The 16,715-nt window shown below is 34.6% G+C and overlaps 1 protein-coding gene across 1 annotated transcript in view; it reads right to left on the bottom strand.

The window, feature by feature from the left end:
• FBXL17 (F-box and leucine rich repeat protein 17) overlaps positions 1-16,715 on the bottom strand; it is a 549,569-nt gene that overhangs the window by 162,368 nt on the left and 370,486 nt on the right. The window contains 1 exon segment of the mRNA XM_037530072.2: positions 13,169-13,245. Within this exon segment, the coding sequence (XP_037385969.1) occupies positions 13,169-13,245 (77 nt within the window).

Raw genomic sequence — 16,715 nt, 5'->3', positions numbered from 1 at the left:
GAGTCTGTTCTAATTTGTAATTTTTATAAAGTTAAAAAAAATTTAAAACCTGATTGCAAGGTGTGTTGTAATCACAAAGTTGTAAAGGGAAGCTTTAGAGGATTTTTTTTTACCCTATTTCTTATGTAAACCATAGCAGAAGGTATGATTCTCAGTAAAAGCCAAGTACATTTGCCTCAACATAAAATAGGACTGATTGAATTTCAAAGTCTTCATTTATTTTTTAGAGCTGAAATGTTAAGTTCCTTATTGCTGTCCAAATTGGCTTAACTCATTATTATTATAATTTATACATATATACATTATTCTCATTCAATTAAAAGAAGTATTTGGTTACTATCTGAAATGATTATAAAATTTCACATATATTCTCCTTAATGATGTTTAGAAAAGTGTCAGTCAGGATGATCTTGGCTTGATCACAAGCTGCTTCCTGCATGACTGTTTTATCCTTAGTACACCTGAGAAGCATTTTGGGATTTCATATTTCCAAATCTCATTTTCCAAAGCTGACTTTGGAGAGATTCTCAAACACACAGAGGGTAGGGAAGAGGCTGGATGCTACCAAGATATTATTATGTGATCTTAAATCTCAAAGAACAAAAGAATCCTTTATGAGAAAAAGGAAAACATCTTAAAAGCAAAAGTGCTTTCTTGAGAAGAAAGGAAAAAGAAAAAAAGTAATGAAAGGGGCAGTAGTTAGTAAAAATAATGGGAAATTTAAGGTAAGAAACAAGAGACAATTAAAAATACCCTATATATTTGTATATAAATAAGTACAAATCAACAAATAGCACTTAGCTAGTTTTCTGAATTATTTATCAAATAAAAGAATCTTTACCATATAAAAGTATCTTAACAAGTGAAATTTATATTATATCAGCATGAAGGTAGTTCATTACAAACATATAAAGCAATAGAAAGTACTATAACTCCCTGAAGGCAAGGAGAATTTTCTTTTAGTTACTCCTTATTTCTAATTTGTAAAATTTCCTCTCTGCCCACAATCAGTCATTGCCAATGAAAGACAAGTCATTCTCAGACTCAGCATGCTGCTCACAGAGGCACATAGGCTGGATCAGCCATGTCAAGTCAACACAATTGTTTGAAAAGTTGAAAAGTTCAAACAATTTATTGAATGTCATGCAGATAAACCCAAGAGAAGGAACACATCTGACAGATAAATTCTAAGAGACTGAGTCTTAGAAAATCAAGGATATGTTTTAGGATAAGGGTTAAAATGAATAGTTTTCAATATTTAAGTTAAAAGTACATTTGATTTACTTAATGAGGAAATTAACAAAATGATTTTTTCTGCCTCAGGAGAATGCACCACTTAACATCTATCATGAAGTGAAATCTATTTGATTCTCTTACTTCCAAAGAGATGGAAGGAGTATTAACCCCTTTTTTCACGGATGATAAGATCAACATGTGGGATCTGATAAACACAGGAAGATCGGCACCTTCTACCTTAAAAGAATAGTGTCCAAGCAAATCTACCAGTTTTTGACTTGAGCAGGTTGATAACTGAGAAGTCTGTTTCTTATCTATACATTGAAGGAACAGTTAACTAGAGCTCTGTTTTTCAAACTGCTGGTCATCCTAGTAAGTGATGAAATCCATTTAGTGAAAGTCCAAAAAACACTTTAAATGCAAAAAGTATTTTTTACTGTGGATTAAAGAAGTTTGAAAGCACTTGAATGAGATTATCTAAGACCATATAGTTTGAAAACTTTTCTATTTATTTCCACATGGCTGGATCTAAAAGGTCCAATTTTAGCACTTACTTAAAACAAATGTAGAAAATCTAAGACAAACAAAATCAGAAGAAAATCTCCTTAGAAAAGTTTATGGAGCTGCCAAAATATAAAACTATACCTTCCCAAGTCCTACTCCAAACTGTCCCGCTAGGCACAAAAAGGGGTTCCCTGAAAAGCTCTGAATATAAGAAACAAGAATTGTCCCAATGTTAGGAATCACTAAATAAGGGAGCTTTAAAATCTGGTAGGCTGATGTTGCTGAGTTATAGTGGGAAAGCTAAACTTGTGATGAGGTAAAGAATAGGTTTTAAGATGAAGGAATAAATGGTAGAAAAGAGAGTAAACAAGAGACAGAATACAGCAGTCTTAAAAATACACACTTTTTAAAAGTCTAATACACTCAAAGAATCAGAGTTATGTAGAAAAACGACTTAAGTCATATCTACAGCATGAAATTCACAAAATGAGCCTGGAATATCTTGGCCTAATCAGTCCATGTGAAAAGGACATGGGAACCAACTTGTAGCTTGCACTACCAAATTTAGGACAATTTGAGAATCAAAAGAAAAATAACTGCAATGGATTGTTGCTTCTATAATGATAATTAAATAAAAACAACTCTTCACTGGTCATCTTTGGAAAATGATGGAAACCAAATGAATATTTTGAAAACTGGCAAATAAAAAGAAGCATGTATTATTCCTCTATTCCTGTATAAATTGAGCTTGGGTACACCAAAAAAAGTCTGTAAATGAAAGTCACTTTTAATATAAGGGTGTCCTTATAATAAATGAAAAGAGAAAGATCTTCCCATAAGGCTTATCCCTGTCAGTATTAGTGGATATAAGGAGGTGAGCTTAATTAGTGGCAGACATATAGTAAAACCAACTATTTTAATATCAATTTATATTTTGCTCTGAGTGTTACTCTCACTAATGGGAAACCTCACAGATGTTTTGTTTTTGTTCTTGTATTTTTTCCAAATAAATCAGACGGCAAGTGCCATAAGATGACTAATTAACCAACACATTGTAAAGGAGATTTAGTCGAACATCAGTTGGGGAGGGGGAGTTATCTCAACGATAAGTAAAATACTAAGAGAGCACTTGAAATGGAGGATATGTGGTTTGATGCTTTAGAAGGAAGAGCTGCAGCTCTTTGGTTTTCGCTCCTGCTTTGCTATTTTTCATGATGTCTCAGAAAATGAGGAGCATGAAAGCTAAAGAGCAGAGAGGAGGCAGAGAGCAAAGTCATACTGAGAGAGATTCAATTTCAACTTTTCAGAGAAAATTCTTAGACGAGGCTCTCCTAAGGGAACAAAATTAATGGGCAACTGAGGCAAATGTAACCCTAGCCACAGGAAGTTCTGAGCTCAGTTTTAAGCAAAGTGAACTTGAGAACAATTGTTTACGTTTTTGAAAATGGTAAAATTGTGCATCTCTAGAAACATCTGCACTGTAAAAATTGCTATGAAATTATGTCATTTAGAGTTGTCTAAAATTGCTTTTAAGAGAACAAATCATTTCTACATGAAGAGCAGAGAAATTTGAGAAGTTTTCTGCTCCTAAGTCAGTAAACAAATTGGAGTGGTGAGCTTTCAGTTCCAGCTTAGCTAATTAAAACCTGTCTGGGCACAACTTTCTCTTATCTGCTAAAAAAGGAGTAATAATAACTGTTTCCTTCATAAGTGTTTTAGTGATAATTTTTGAAGGCACGAACAAAATAGCTTAACTCTGAAGAATGGTTTTAAAATTATTAAACAAACATTTGTTGAACACATGAAAGCATACTGAACATCAATGAAAATCTCCACCTTTTGGCTAAAGAATGTTTAATCATGGCATGCAACTGACATTTGGTGTAACAAAGTTTTAGTAAATAAGTACATTAAACCTATTAAGTTCTATAACTTAAGAGATAGATGTTTTGTGACACTGTTTTTTTTTATACACAGGTAGGTAAATGTGGCAGCATGGTTTTCAGTTTTATTTTTTTAAGCTCTGACAACTGGGAAAATGCAACCAAGCTTTTAGTAATAAATACTATTAGGCACATCACTGACCCATGAGTAATTATGCAAGACAATAACTTACTGAATTTATACCCTCAGGTTACTCATACACTATGTGAATCTCAGCATTTCCAGGATCAGTTTCTAAATCAGTAAGCTCGAGTATTAAAAGTACTTATCCAAAGAGGGGTGTTCTGGAAATTAAATGAATAATGTCCATAGAAAACACGTAATAAATGTTTAACTAGCCTATCATCATTACTACTGTTATGAACATTTATATTGGACTTCTGGCAATTAAACTGGATACTTGATTACTAGTTTGAACCCAAAGAAGTGTTTCCTTTTATATATGTTAAATGAAGTTGTTACCATGGGAATAGTGAATAAGACAGAAGAAGTTGAGATGAAAATTGGAACTTACCCTGAATTTTCAACTAGAATATTTTCATAAGGTTTCTTCAAAATTTGCCTGTGTATGTACGTAATCACTTTGGATGATTTCTGTTCTTTCTTTAGATTAACCAATGCATACAAACTCATTCATTCAGACACCTGTTTTTGCTCTAAGTCCTTCCTAGAGCTGTACTACCTCAAATACCCTTCCTTCTCATCTCTGTCCTCCTGTGCCTCCTCTACCACAAATCCTTTGCCAGCATTTTCAATCTCTGATGAGTCTGGCCTCTAGGAGCCCCAACATAATCTAGGGCCTTTTTTTTTGACACCATGATATTCCTCAGTACATGGAAAACTTTATCACTGCTTTCATCCTCTTTCTCAACATAAAAGAGCACATTTCTCTACAGTATTTCTGTCTTCTTTATAGCACTCAGCAAGTATATATACAGTAAATGTTTGCTGAATGAAGTAAAACAAATTCTGTACAGAAAAAAAATCCCAGGATTAGAAAGGAATTTAAATATCATATAGGTCATTCCTTGCCCAGTGCTCCATCTTTCCACATCTTCTAAAGATTATCTCAGCTTAAATATCTTTTACAATAGAAAATCCGTACTACTCAAGACATCTATTTTCAGGAAGTTTTAAACATTAAGAAGTTGTTTCTTACTCATAGCAGGAATTTAGAAAACCTAAATAAGGGACCAGGAAAAAGATTAATTAATACAAAGTAAAAATCAAAATCAACAAGCAACTATAAACCAGACACACACTACGTGGGTGGGACAGTGGGGGGAAGGGGCGGGGAAAGGAAGGACTAGGGTCAAAATAAGGGGGGGGTGCAATTGTATGGGGAATATAACCAAAATGAAAATGCATACATTGTGCAAAAATGAAAAATATGTAAGAATTATATAAAATAAAATATTAAAAAAAGAAGTTGTTTCTTGTGTGGGATACTGGAAACCTAATGTTATTGCAATTATCTTAGTGCTCATTCCAGTTCCCTTTAGATCTTCTCACTACTGATAATGACAAACAATGATTCTATTTATAATACAGTACAGTGTAAGGAAAACAACTGCTTAGATGCATACTCGAGGGTAGTAAGCCATGAAGGTTAAAGACAGAAACTCTGTGAAAAATGACTCTATGTGATTTGGGACAAATTTCTTTTATCTCTAATAGGACACCTTCACAAGATTAATGGTAAAGACAGCTAATTAAAATTGAAATTAAACACTATGTTTTAGAAATGCTAAAAGTAATTGAGGAAGGGAAAGTTAGAATGTTAATATTTAGTTAATAATTTAGTCAAATATGCAAATTTAGTATTCTATTATTAAAAATTAATAAATTAATTTGAAGCAGCAACATCTATGTATTTGGAGATTTAAGAAGTTTTGGGGAAAGTACGCAGAAATTGGTCCATTTGTCTTTTAAATGGAAGTTTGAAGGTTTCTTAATTAAAAAGAAAAAACACCTCTATTACATATGAAGCTAGAGTTGGTCTTTGAATTGGTTATGGAAATATTTTCATAAAGAAATATCTTAGGAAGTCCTCAACATATTTGAGATTTGTAGTCTATTTTGGCAAGACACAGTGATAAGCACTGTTGTTCAGTCTTTTACTTCAAAGTTATTTAGCTAGAATGACTTAGGGAAAACAGTAATAAACTTAATTTCTTTGCTGCTGAGCAAAGAAGAGCATTTTGGAAAAACTGATAATTTAATACCAAATTTTTGATGAAAAATCATGACCACTACTGAGGAGAAATGGAAAAGATGTACAACATGTTAAGTACAATAGTGGAAACGTAAATCCAAGAGTGAGGAACTCCAGGGATAAAATAAAGAATTAGAAATGGAGAGAAATAACTTTTAAAATGGACATGTAAACAAGGGAAATTTGCAACAATAGAAGATTTAGTAATTTAGTACTATTTTGTTAGAAACAATAAAAGCTATCTATATTTAAATGATAGAACAAAGGGGAAAGTGTGAATAATCAACAGTAAACAATAAGATATTCTTTTTGACTTGCAAATGCATCTTCTGAGGTTCTTCTCTGTCACTTTACAAATATTAGAGTTATTCCTGCTGACAAAAGGAGTTGACTCTTACCCAAAAATCACTGAGCATTTTAAAATACAATTTAAAAATCAAATGAAACATAAAAGGGAAAAACCAGGAATTCAACTTTAAATGGACCATCACTCTATGAAATGCAGGCCTAATAATCTGAAAAATAAGATGGTAAAATAAAGAGCAAAACTATTTTGTTATAAGATTTTTTTTTTCCAGAATAAATTATCAGTGTTGGTTTGGCAAGAATATGACCCTTGGTATGGGTGTTGCCCAAAAGTTTGTTTGGATTTCTCTTTGTTTCTTCAGTGTGATTACTTTAATAATGTATCCTGGACCTCAATTTGGGTTAACGTGGCTAGAGAGGTCCACTATTCCAACAAGAGGTAGAAAATATACAACCTATTAATCTTTCAATAGTTTTGGAAGGTCAAGAAGGCTGGGGTGAGATGTGGTTTGCAGTAAAGCAAAGATTAATGTCAGTAGCACACTCCCTGCCCTTCTTCTTTCCTAGAATAAGGAGGTGCATTCCTTTTATTATTATTATTCTCATCATTATTTTAATAACGTATCTAGCCCTTTCCTTTGGATCTAAACAGAACAAAAGTTCAGGGATATAGAAACTATACACATTGTACATCTAACACAGCACATAACATAGTAGGTGCTGAATCAATATTTCTGACAGAATGAATATATATCATGCCTGATGTGTGGCACACCAACTGCAATGATATCTCAAGTGACAACCAGAGGAAAGTGACTTTCTTGACTTGGGAGGCCATTTGCCCAGAGTAATCCAAAAGTATTTGTGGCAACACTTGATCTGAGATTAAAAGTCCCAGAATAGGCAGAAGAGTTTGGGGATCAAGCTGAGTAAGTGGCCCCAGTGCCTGGGGGATTGACGAGGAGCCTGTGGAGCAGCAGAGTCAACCTGGGAGTTGTCGGCGACCTTGGAGTCGCCAAACATTGATGTCAGTATTTGAGTATTCATAGTTCACTTTAATTAAAGGTTATTTGGCAACTTGAGAAATGAAGCTAAAATGTATCCTCTAGAGTATATTTCTAGGGTCCTAAGGACCACTGAAGTCAAAAGAAATGTGATAATAACCGAGAAAGAAACCTGAGTCCTTCTTACACCTGCCGCCCTGGATACAAAGGTCACACTGGTAAAATTCATGATGGAGATACTAAGAGAGATGGGCATTTTATTAATCTAGTCCATTTATTATGCCACATGTTCTGTGCTGGGCAGCCAGAGAGGATTGGTTCTGACCTCCATAACCCTGGTGATTTCTCTTCCGTGTCTCCTTTTACTCTAAGGATACACGCTTCCAAAGGAGGAGAATTTTCAATATAAAAACATTGGAAGGTCAGTAAAGAGGCAGATTAGAAACAATTAAATGGCTAATTATTACAGGAACAACAGCAAGAAAAGGTATGGGGAGATAAGAGAAAATGATCCAAATAAAAATGAAAGTAACATAAAGAAGAGCTGGGGAAGAAACCCAAAATAAGGAAGTTAATGAAAGTTTTAAACTTTTTGCTAAATCTTTTTCTTTTCCCATATTAAAACAGTACTTTTCCTATATTAAAACAGTACTTTTCCCATATTAAAACAGCACTATCAAGCTAATGGCAGACACTGAAGCATGAGTTTGATCCCAGCCAGGGAGGTGACCCACATTGTGCAGAAGACCTTTCCTGTTTCACTTGCTGCTCCCCTCAGCAGTGTATTTCAGTGGATTCACCTGTTCTTCTTCCCACTCTGTCTCTGGTGAATCCTCTCACCCCCCTGCACCTCTGGCCTACACCCCAGCTCTTCTATGCATAAATAAATAAAAATAAATCTTTTTTAAAAAATAAAAATAAAACAGTACTGAAAAACTATCAAAAAAAGTACAAAATAAGGTAGTAAAAGACACGCAAAAGAGAGCTTAAGCAGTTCCAAAAGTGTCAATGGCTGGGGACAGGTCACTGCCAGTGGGTTGTCACCTGCGCTCACAATTACATGACCAATCAGGCTCAGCGTCCAACAGAAACAGGGTTTATTTAACAAATAGGAGATTGGGAAAAAACAGTCACTTCGAGGCCAAAAGTTGCTGACTGTTTCACTCCAGATAGCGTCTGTGTGTCCAGAAATGCCAAAACAGGCCACTTGTAGATGAGGTAACAAAGCAGCAGCCCATAGAATTATAGCATGAAGGTTAAGCCGGATGCTAGACCCAGCAGCCACACTCAACAGCACTAGGAGGTGGTAAGGAAGAATAGAGGCTGTGTTCAGCTCTTTGAGATGCTGACTGAGCCCGATGGTGCTCCTTGCAGAGTCAGAAGCAAGGCCAGAGGTAGTGCACGTGCAGTAGCCAAGTCTCTGTGCAGATCTACAGAGGTCTGCTGAATCCCATGGAGGTGCTTCATGCTTCTCTCTCTTCAAGAGGCTGGGAGCAGAATCCATTTTTCAAAAATCCAGGAGCAGAATCCTTCTTTCTTCAAAAGCCAGGAGCAGAATGCTTTTTCTTTCTTCAGAGGCCTGAAGCAGAATCCTTCCTGGAACGTCAGCTTATGACTTCTGCAGAGGTGGTCCATTGAATTCTGCTCTCTTCAGAGGCAGGCTGCAGACTGCCTTCCTCTAAGGAAGGTAACAGAAGTCCTCTTCTTTCTTCAGAGACTGGTGCAGAATGACCCAAGCTGGATCTTGCTCTGCCTTATATCCCCAGGACTCCCCCATTCTACAAGCCTGATTGGACTGTTTTCAATCCTAAGCATCTGATTGGACCATTTAGCACCAATCATTTTTTTTCAAGTTTTAATCTGAAAAAGTAACTAAAGAAGTGAGCATGAACCTGATTGGTCAATTTAACTCATACCTGATTGATTGACTTAGCTTGTGCCTGAGTGGTCCACTTAGGATTTTAGCACCAGATCTAAAAGCAGGAAAAGCCCAGCGGAGCCTGTACTCAGGTCAGGGAATGCTTGTGGGCCTATTGGCTTCAGGGAACCATGGTGATTCCAGGGGGAATCACCTACAATGATAGGCCGAGGCCAGTGAGCTTCAACCCCAGCAAAGCCTCATTGTTCATGGCTTCTGCAGGCTGCGGGGCTATGGTTACACAAGTGAGGTAATTCTGATTTCATTTGCTTAGGTATGGAAGTCAACTAGTCAGGTATAAATTAATATAACCTCTAAATACCAATTCCTACAAATAGAAAAGCCACACTTGGAGAAAACCAGAACTTATCTTTTTTCAGTTAAATTCTATAATTATAAAAGCTGCCAATTAATGGGTATCCACTAAGTTACCAGGAACAACACATATTTTCATTATCACTGCCTTTTGTGATACATGTTAGGTGCACAACAAATGACAAACTAGAAGGGTAATAACTTGCTGAAGATCACAAAGTAAAGGAATAGCTAGAATTTAAATCTAACTCTGATTCCTAAGTTTGAGTTTTCCCCAACAATCCTACCTGTAACATATATTTGTTCCGTGATAAAAGAGTAACAATATTAGATTTCTCTTCAGGGAGCAATTTCCCAAGACTGTATTTTTCATTTAGCTGTGCCTGAATTATTGATTTGCTTATAATTGCTATCCTTTACCATAAAGATCTATGCTCAATGTGGGAATAAGAAGCCTATAAGAAGAATAGTTTTCTTCATGACAACTATATCAATTAAAATGAACATAATTTCAAAGCAGGCTGGCCAGGTGTTGCTAAGTAGTCCATACCACATTCAACATCTGCGAGATTCTTGACAAAAATTACAAATGATAAGCTAGGGTATGTTGCTGTTTCTGAAGTGATGAATCTGCAAAAACCTTCAAAAATCTTAATATGGGTCTCGCTGGTGGCGCAAGGGGCTAAGTCTCAGCACTAGGAAGCTATCAGTCACCATTGAAGCACGACCAGTTGACCAGTTCGACCAGTTCTATCCCTGACCAAGGAGCTGACCAGTCTTGCCTGCTGTTTCCTTCAGCAGTGTATGTTAGTCAATCCTCCTGTTCTGTTCCCCACTTTGTCTCTGGTGAATCTTCTCCCCTGCACGCCTGGCCTACACCCCAGCTTTTGTATGCATAAACAAAATTAATCTTAAAAAAAAAACCCTTAACCCACTGTAATGAAAGCATGTACAAACATGGTACCACAGAGTAAGGTGAGTAGGGGAGTAATTAGCTTGAATATGAGTAAAGCAATAGGAAGCAGAAATGTGGAATAGTCACTTGAAAGATAAAATCCCTTGACTATCAGTTTTACATCAAATTTTACAATTTCTAGGTAGCCTTAATAATCCAAATTTTCTACAAAATAGGTCTCCATTTATCTAGTTAAAGAGGGGACAATGCATCTATTTTTCCTTCTTAACGTTTGTAATTAACATAGGGCAAGGAAGCACAGGCAGCCTTATCCCTAGTTGAGCAATTACCTCCAATAACATGCTGTTTCTCTAGTTATGATGAACAATCCTTTTTGCTGTCTTTTTGACAAAAATTACCCCTGTTTTACTGACATGGTACCAGGGAAAAAGAGATGAGCTGAGCTGAGCTTTTAGTAAATTTCTTTTACTTTATAATCAAATAGCAATTATATTACAACTCATAAACCTTCCTCCTAATCCTCATTTGTGCCTCAACATTTAGAACAGAATCCATAGATGTGCATAGACTTTCACTATGAACACTTGAATATCTAAACCACCAGGAAAGAAGGAAGAGAAGAATGAGAGGTTGCAAGCTGGAGGAGCTGAGGTATAGGAAAAGTCTTGATAGATTTCTCATCATTGGGGGAATTTCCAAAATATTCACTTCTGATTCCTCTTAAATGAACTAGATCAGTTAGTCTCAAATTTGCTAATGTTAACATCACTTGGACAGGTTTTACAAAATCACTGCCTGGGCCTCCTTTAGATATTCTGATTTAATTAATCTTAAGCATAGTATACTTTAGAGATTCCCCAGATGATTTTAATGTGCAGGGGGCCGAGAACCTCTCACCTAAACAATTGAGAGAGACACATAAATGTAAAATATTGACAAGTTTTAACACAGTTCTCACCTTATCAAGAAAAAAAATATTAAAATCTTGTAACACCAGAATATGAGACTATCACTATACAGCAAATAAACAATGAGAATAAACAATCATAACAAAACACCAAAATCCTCTTCCAAGACCAAGGAATTTGTGTCAGTCCTCTTTCTGTTCCCCTTCCATAGGAAAACAACATTTATCAGCAATATATGCTGTGCTAATCATTAGATTGGATACTGGGTACTACAGCATCATGAAGTCAGACATTAAATTCCCATTTTGCAAATGAGGAAACTGAGCCTAAGAGATGAGAAGGAATTTCCCTAAGACCAAAGAACAAAGACAGAATTTTATCCCAGATCTGTCAAACCCAAAGGTTTTTATTTTTCTTCATATCTTTAGGTACATTTCTTTGTACGAGCTAAATTAGCAGAGAGGTGCTGAAACAGAGTGAAATTTTAGCATCATTTTCCTCTGTGCAGGACCTTGAAGAGATCATTGTAAGGAACTTATTCCATAGCTCCTGACTATTAGCAATCTCTCACTGACAGCGAACAGAGAAAGTGGAGGAATATAAAATAAGGTTGGAGGTGCTGGTAAGGGACTGATGGTAAAGGACATTGAATGCGAAAAATTTTGGAATGCATGAAAGTACTGGTTAACTAATAAATCTACATATATTGAGTGTAAGCCCTGTCTGTGTTAGGCAGAGAGAAAGCTTTAAGGCCTAGACAACAGGGAGATATTGGAGGTTTTAGAGCTACTTCATCTAAGTGGCACTCTCATTTGCCAAGCCAGAAAACAAACATTGAAACAAAAACATATCAAAACATTTTCCTTGCACAGTAGTAACTAGGAAAAAACCAACAACGCAGAAGCACTATGGATAAATCCATGCAAGATTCATTTGTCATTCTCAAATAAAGAAAGTCTTAAACGCAATTAGAATTATTTTTTAAGCGAATCTTTTTTATGCTATATTTTATTATAGTTTTAGTAGAGTTGTTCCCAAGGATGAATTCAGTAACTGATAAAATAGGACTCTTCTAACAAGGGTAGATGTTAGTGTGACACGCTAGTATTGGAGGCATTTTTTAGCACATATCAATTAACAACAACAAAACAAACTAAATAGGGTGTTAGTTTCCCTTACAAGTGAAAGCATATTCTCAAATATAAATGAACAAATTAAAAATATCAGATAAGCAAAAAAGAAATCATTTCAATCTCCTATAAAGCTAGATATATGATTATAGTTCTATTATTTAGATTAAATATACAAAATAAAAAGAAAATTACAAAGTTGAACAAAAAAGATAGGCTAGGTTATTTTTATTACTCCAAAAGATGATTTTATGCTGTCCATAATTTTAGGAAACAACTTGCTTTTTTTCTTGACTTTTAATGACATCAAAAATTGAGAAAATTTAAAATATTTATACAAATGTATTTTACTTCCAATATATCAAGATATGGAATTTCTAATGTTTTAAGAATTGAAAACATCAAGAGTTTGATATTTGGAATGTTAACAGGAATACATGACTCAATGTAATAAGTTTTATAGCTGTATATTTATAACAAACAATTGTCCTGATATTTTCATTGTATAACTCTTTTAGTTCTAGTTCTAGTTCTTTGTGTATGTGCATGTGTGTTTTGTGTGTGGATACATGTGACAATAAATTGATATACATGTTTATTTTATTCTGTTTCTTAGCGCGATTTCCTGATTTTTTGTGGTATAGTCAGAGTTAGTACAAATAAAGATAAATAGTATCCACAAGATAGTATTCCTGATTTTTTTCAAAAAGCTTTCAAAGATTTAGAAGCTTTTTATTCTTAAAAAGGAATAGGACAATGGCTTATTACATACCGTAATCTGTGATTTTACAGGATACCAAATACAGCTCTTTCAGGTTTTGTCCTTCCTTTGCAATGACCTCCACACACCTGAAACACATACAAAAAGTGGTGAGTTATACTAATGCGTTTCAAGTAAAATTAGTAAGAGTTTGGCCACGACTATAGCAGGAATGGGTCAGCATTTGATGAAAGCCACAGCTCACTTCTTTCAACAAAACTCTTTTAAGGTGTTCTAGGAAAAGGTATTATATTTCCTGCTTTAAACTCAAGTGCTCTAATATCTAAACGACTTTAATGAAATGATTTATGACGAGTGTATGTTTTAAAACCAAAGTGATGATAAAAGAGATATTCCTCTAAGAGTAATGTTACATTTAATAGTAAGACTAGTAGGTATATATTATATGATGAACATACATGATATATAAAATAAAGTAATATGAAAATAATTAAATGCAACTGTAGAATAAAAATAGATCATTATAGGTGCATGGTAAAATTATTACTCATGGTTCAACTATTAATGATAGAGTTTGAGAACAATGAAATTTACATTGTTTGGTGACATTTTATTCAATATAGAACAAAAATAGATTTTAAACATCCGCAGGTTTTATAGATTAAAGAAGAAAATTATATACATGTAAGAAGTTTAAAATATTTTAGCCAGATATGTTTTATTGTTAATACTTTATATGAATTGTTGCATAGGCCATTTTAATAAAATGGATGTAGTCTCCTAAGATTTAAAGACTTTCCTGGTTTAAGGTAAAGGTTTGGAATGGTGCACTGTAGCAGCCCTAGCAGAAGTTGTATTCCAGACTTGAATATAGTTTAAAAATAATGATTAACAGGGCCTCCCTGGTGGCGCAGCGGTTGAGTGCTGGACTGCAAAGCTGCCCGCAGCCTCTGCAGTGGCGGTTCGATCCCCGGCCGCCGGGCGAGGGTCCCACATGGCATGCAGACCTCTTCTGCCACACTCGCTGCTCCCCTCAGCAGTGTATTTCGTCTGTCTGCCTGTTCTGTTCCCCGCTCTGGCTCTGGTGAATTCTCTCACCCTCCCACACTTCTGACTGCACCCAGTGCTTGTATAAATAAATAAATAATTTTTTAAAAAAGATTAACAACACTATCATTTTGTGGCTCAGTTTCTCCTATCATATCAGGAAAATCTGTACAGTCTTAATGACACAGGCATATGCATCTTTCATGGCAGTCCCTGTTTTAATCTTTATAAATAATAGTTAAGTAAAAGGGTAAAAGCAAAAAAGAGTCGTTAACCTTTTCTAGGAAGTAAAGATCAAGTAATTTGATACCTGTGTGTATAATCCATCAAAAAATTACTGAGTAGCCATCTTTGCCTTTCAGATATTTTATTTGCTGTCTGGCTTATTGGGAGGTATCTTCACGAAATGTCTGGAAATTTCATACAATTTTATTTCACATAATTCATTATTGAAGGTTAAATTAGTTACAGAGAAGGCATTTTTCTTTTAAAAATATTTTTATAGACTATTGCTTTAATAGAATGATAAACATTTCAAGGGTCCCAGAATAAATGAGTAAATATTTAGGTTGGGTGATTCAGAAAAAAAGATGCATGATAAAAATGGATTGCTTTTTTTCATGGTCACAACAGAAAATTTAAACAGTAATACAAGGTACTTATGATTGATAATATGACAGTTTTATTATGACGGGAAACTGAAAAATCTAACTCTATGTCCTTTGGCTTTAATGCAATACTTGAATAAACTTTTAAAAAAGGAAGGATAAAAGCAGAAATGAAGCACTATAAGCATCAACTTAAAAAATAATTATATACAACTTAGAAACTAATTTTCATTTGCTGCAGATAAAACAAAGGCCCTGGATGATTACAAAATTTTAATAGTTAAAAAAACTCTGACTACTTTTGATTATATCAAAGTAAATTGTTGTACTGTGTTCCTCCACTACCTACCCAACAAGGTAGTTAAACATTATTTTGCATGACCAACACAAAATGAAATAAATTAGTCAGAAATTATGTTCATATTATTAATTATATTTTGTTCTCATTCTATTCAAACAGTTCAAAATACCATAAATTCTTGAAATATAAAATCAAAGTTTTATATTTGATTATGAAAAAATAAAATAATTCAGTATCCTATTTTTGTTTCTGTCACTTGATACTATATTAGATATGCTATTAGATATACATTAAGGCATACAAAACAGACCTATTAACAGCAAAAAACACAAGTTGATTTCAACATACAAGTCAGAGCAAATGCTACTTCATAGGCAAAAAGAAATAATATTCATGTAAAATAAGATAATCAGGGCCTCCCTGATGGTGCAAGGGGATAAGACACAACCTAGGAAGCTATCCACAGCCTCTGCAGCACAAGTTCGATCCCCGGCCAGCCAGGGAGCGTCCCACATGGTGCAGCAGATCTCTCGTGTCTCGCCCACTGCTCCCCTCAGCAGTGTATTTCAGTAGATCTGCCTGTTCTGTTTCCCACTCTAACTCTGATGAATCCTCTCATCCCCCACACCTCTGGGCCTGTACCCCAGTTCTTGTATGCATAAATAAATAAATCTTTAAAAAAATAAGACAATCACTGAATGAAAACTTTCCTAAAACTGATAAAAGACCATGAGGATAAGGTTTCCTCCCTACAAGACAGAGAAAAATTAATATGAATAGATATCACAAATATATTTAGCTTATCCAAGAGGCAAGATCCATGAAAGAGCACATGATGAAGTAAACAGTGTCATTCACATATAAAATGAAAAAAGTAATATAAAACCACTTTGCTTTTACAAAGGATTACCTAGGATTTCTGCTGCTTGTGAAAGTTCAATTACATATGGACTTGCATATACTTTTAATTACTCTGAAATCACAACTGGTATGTTAGAAGTTATTAAAAAATAAAAATACAAATAAAATAAATTCATGGCGCAGAATCCATTCCTTGGAGGCTTTGTGGCAAAACTTAATTTTTTAATTTAAATATTACATCATTCATAGATGTGATATTTAAAAACAATTCCCAAGTTCTATGAATTTGGAATAAAACTTCTAATATTGAAACACAAAATTGAGTGTTTCCAATAACTAGTGAAAATAGCTATTGTTTTGAGAGTTGAAAATGGAAGGTGTTTTTATTACTTTGTTATTGCAAATTGATAGAAATGGAAGTCCATGAAAGGCCCCTCATTAGTGCCTATAGCCCTGTCTAGGTCTAGTTTGCCAGGCAGCCTTCTGAGCAGGTCATAAGGAGACCATGGACTGTCCTTTACTCTTGAAATGGTTAGAGACTATTCTAGAATATATTTGCCTGAGATAACACAAAAAGGTCCACCACAATTACTCTAAATAATTCTACCCTGTTTTAGAAGAATGTTTTTGTGTGTTATGTGTGTGTGAACAAGCAAGACTTCCCAGGTCACTGTATAATATGTATGCAGCCAACAAACAAGATTGTAAAATCTGGCAATTATTTATGTTTTTCAAATACAGCTACTTATGTAAGTTTTTAAAGGGATTTTAAAAAAGAGTA

This window comes from Talpa occidentalis, unplaced genomic scaffold, assembly GCF_014898055.3.
Source record: "Talpa occidentalis isolate TD23 unplaced genomic scaffold, MPIMG_talOcc4v2.1 talOcc4.6, whole genome shotgun sequence".
NCBI classification, from domain to species: Eukaryota; Metazoa; Chordata; class Mammalia; order Eulipotyphla; family Talpidae; genus Talpa; species Talpa occidentalis.
Note: the sequence above shows the minus strand (reverse complement) of the source record. Positions and strands in the feature narration are given on the sequence as shown.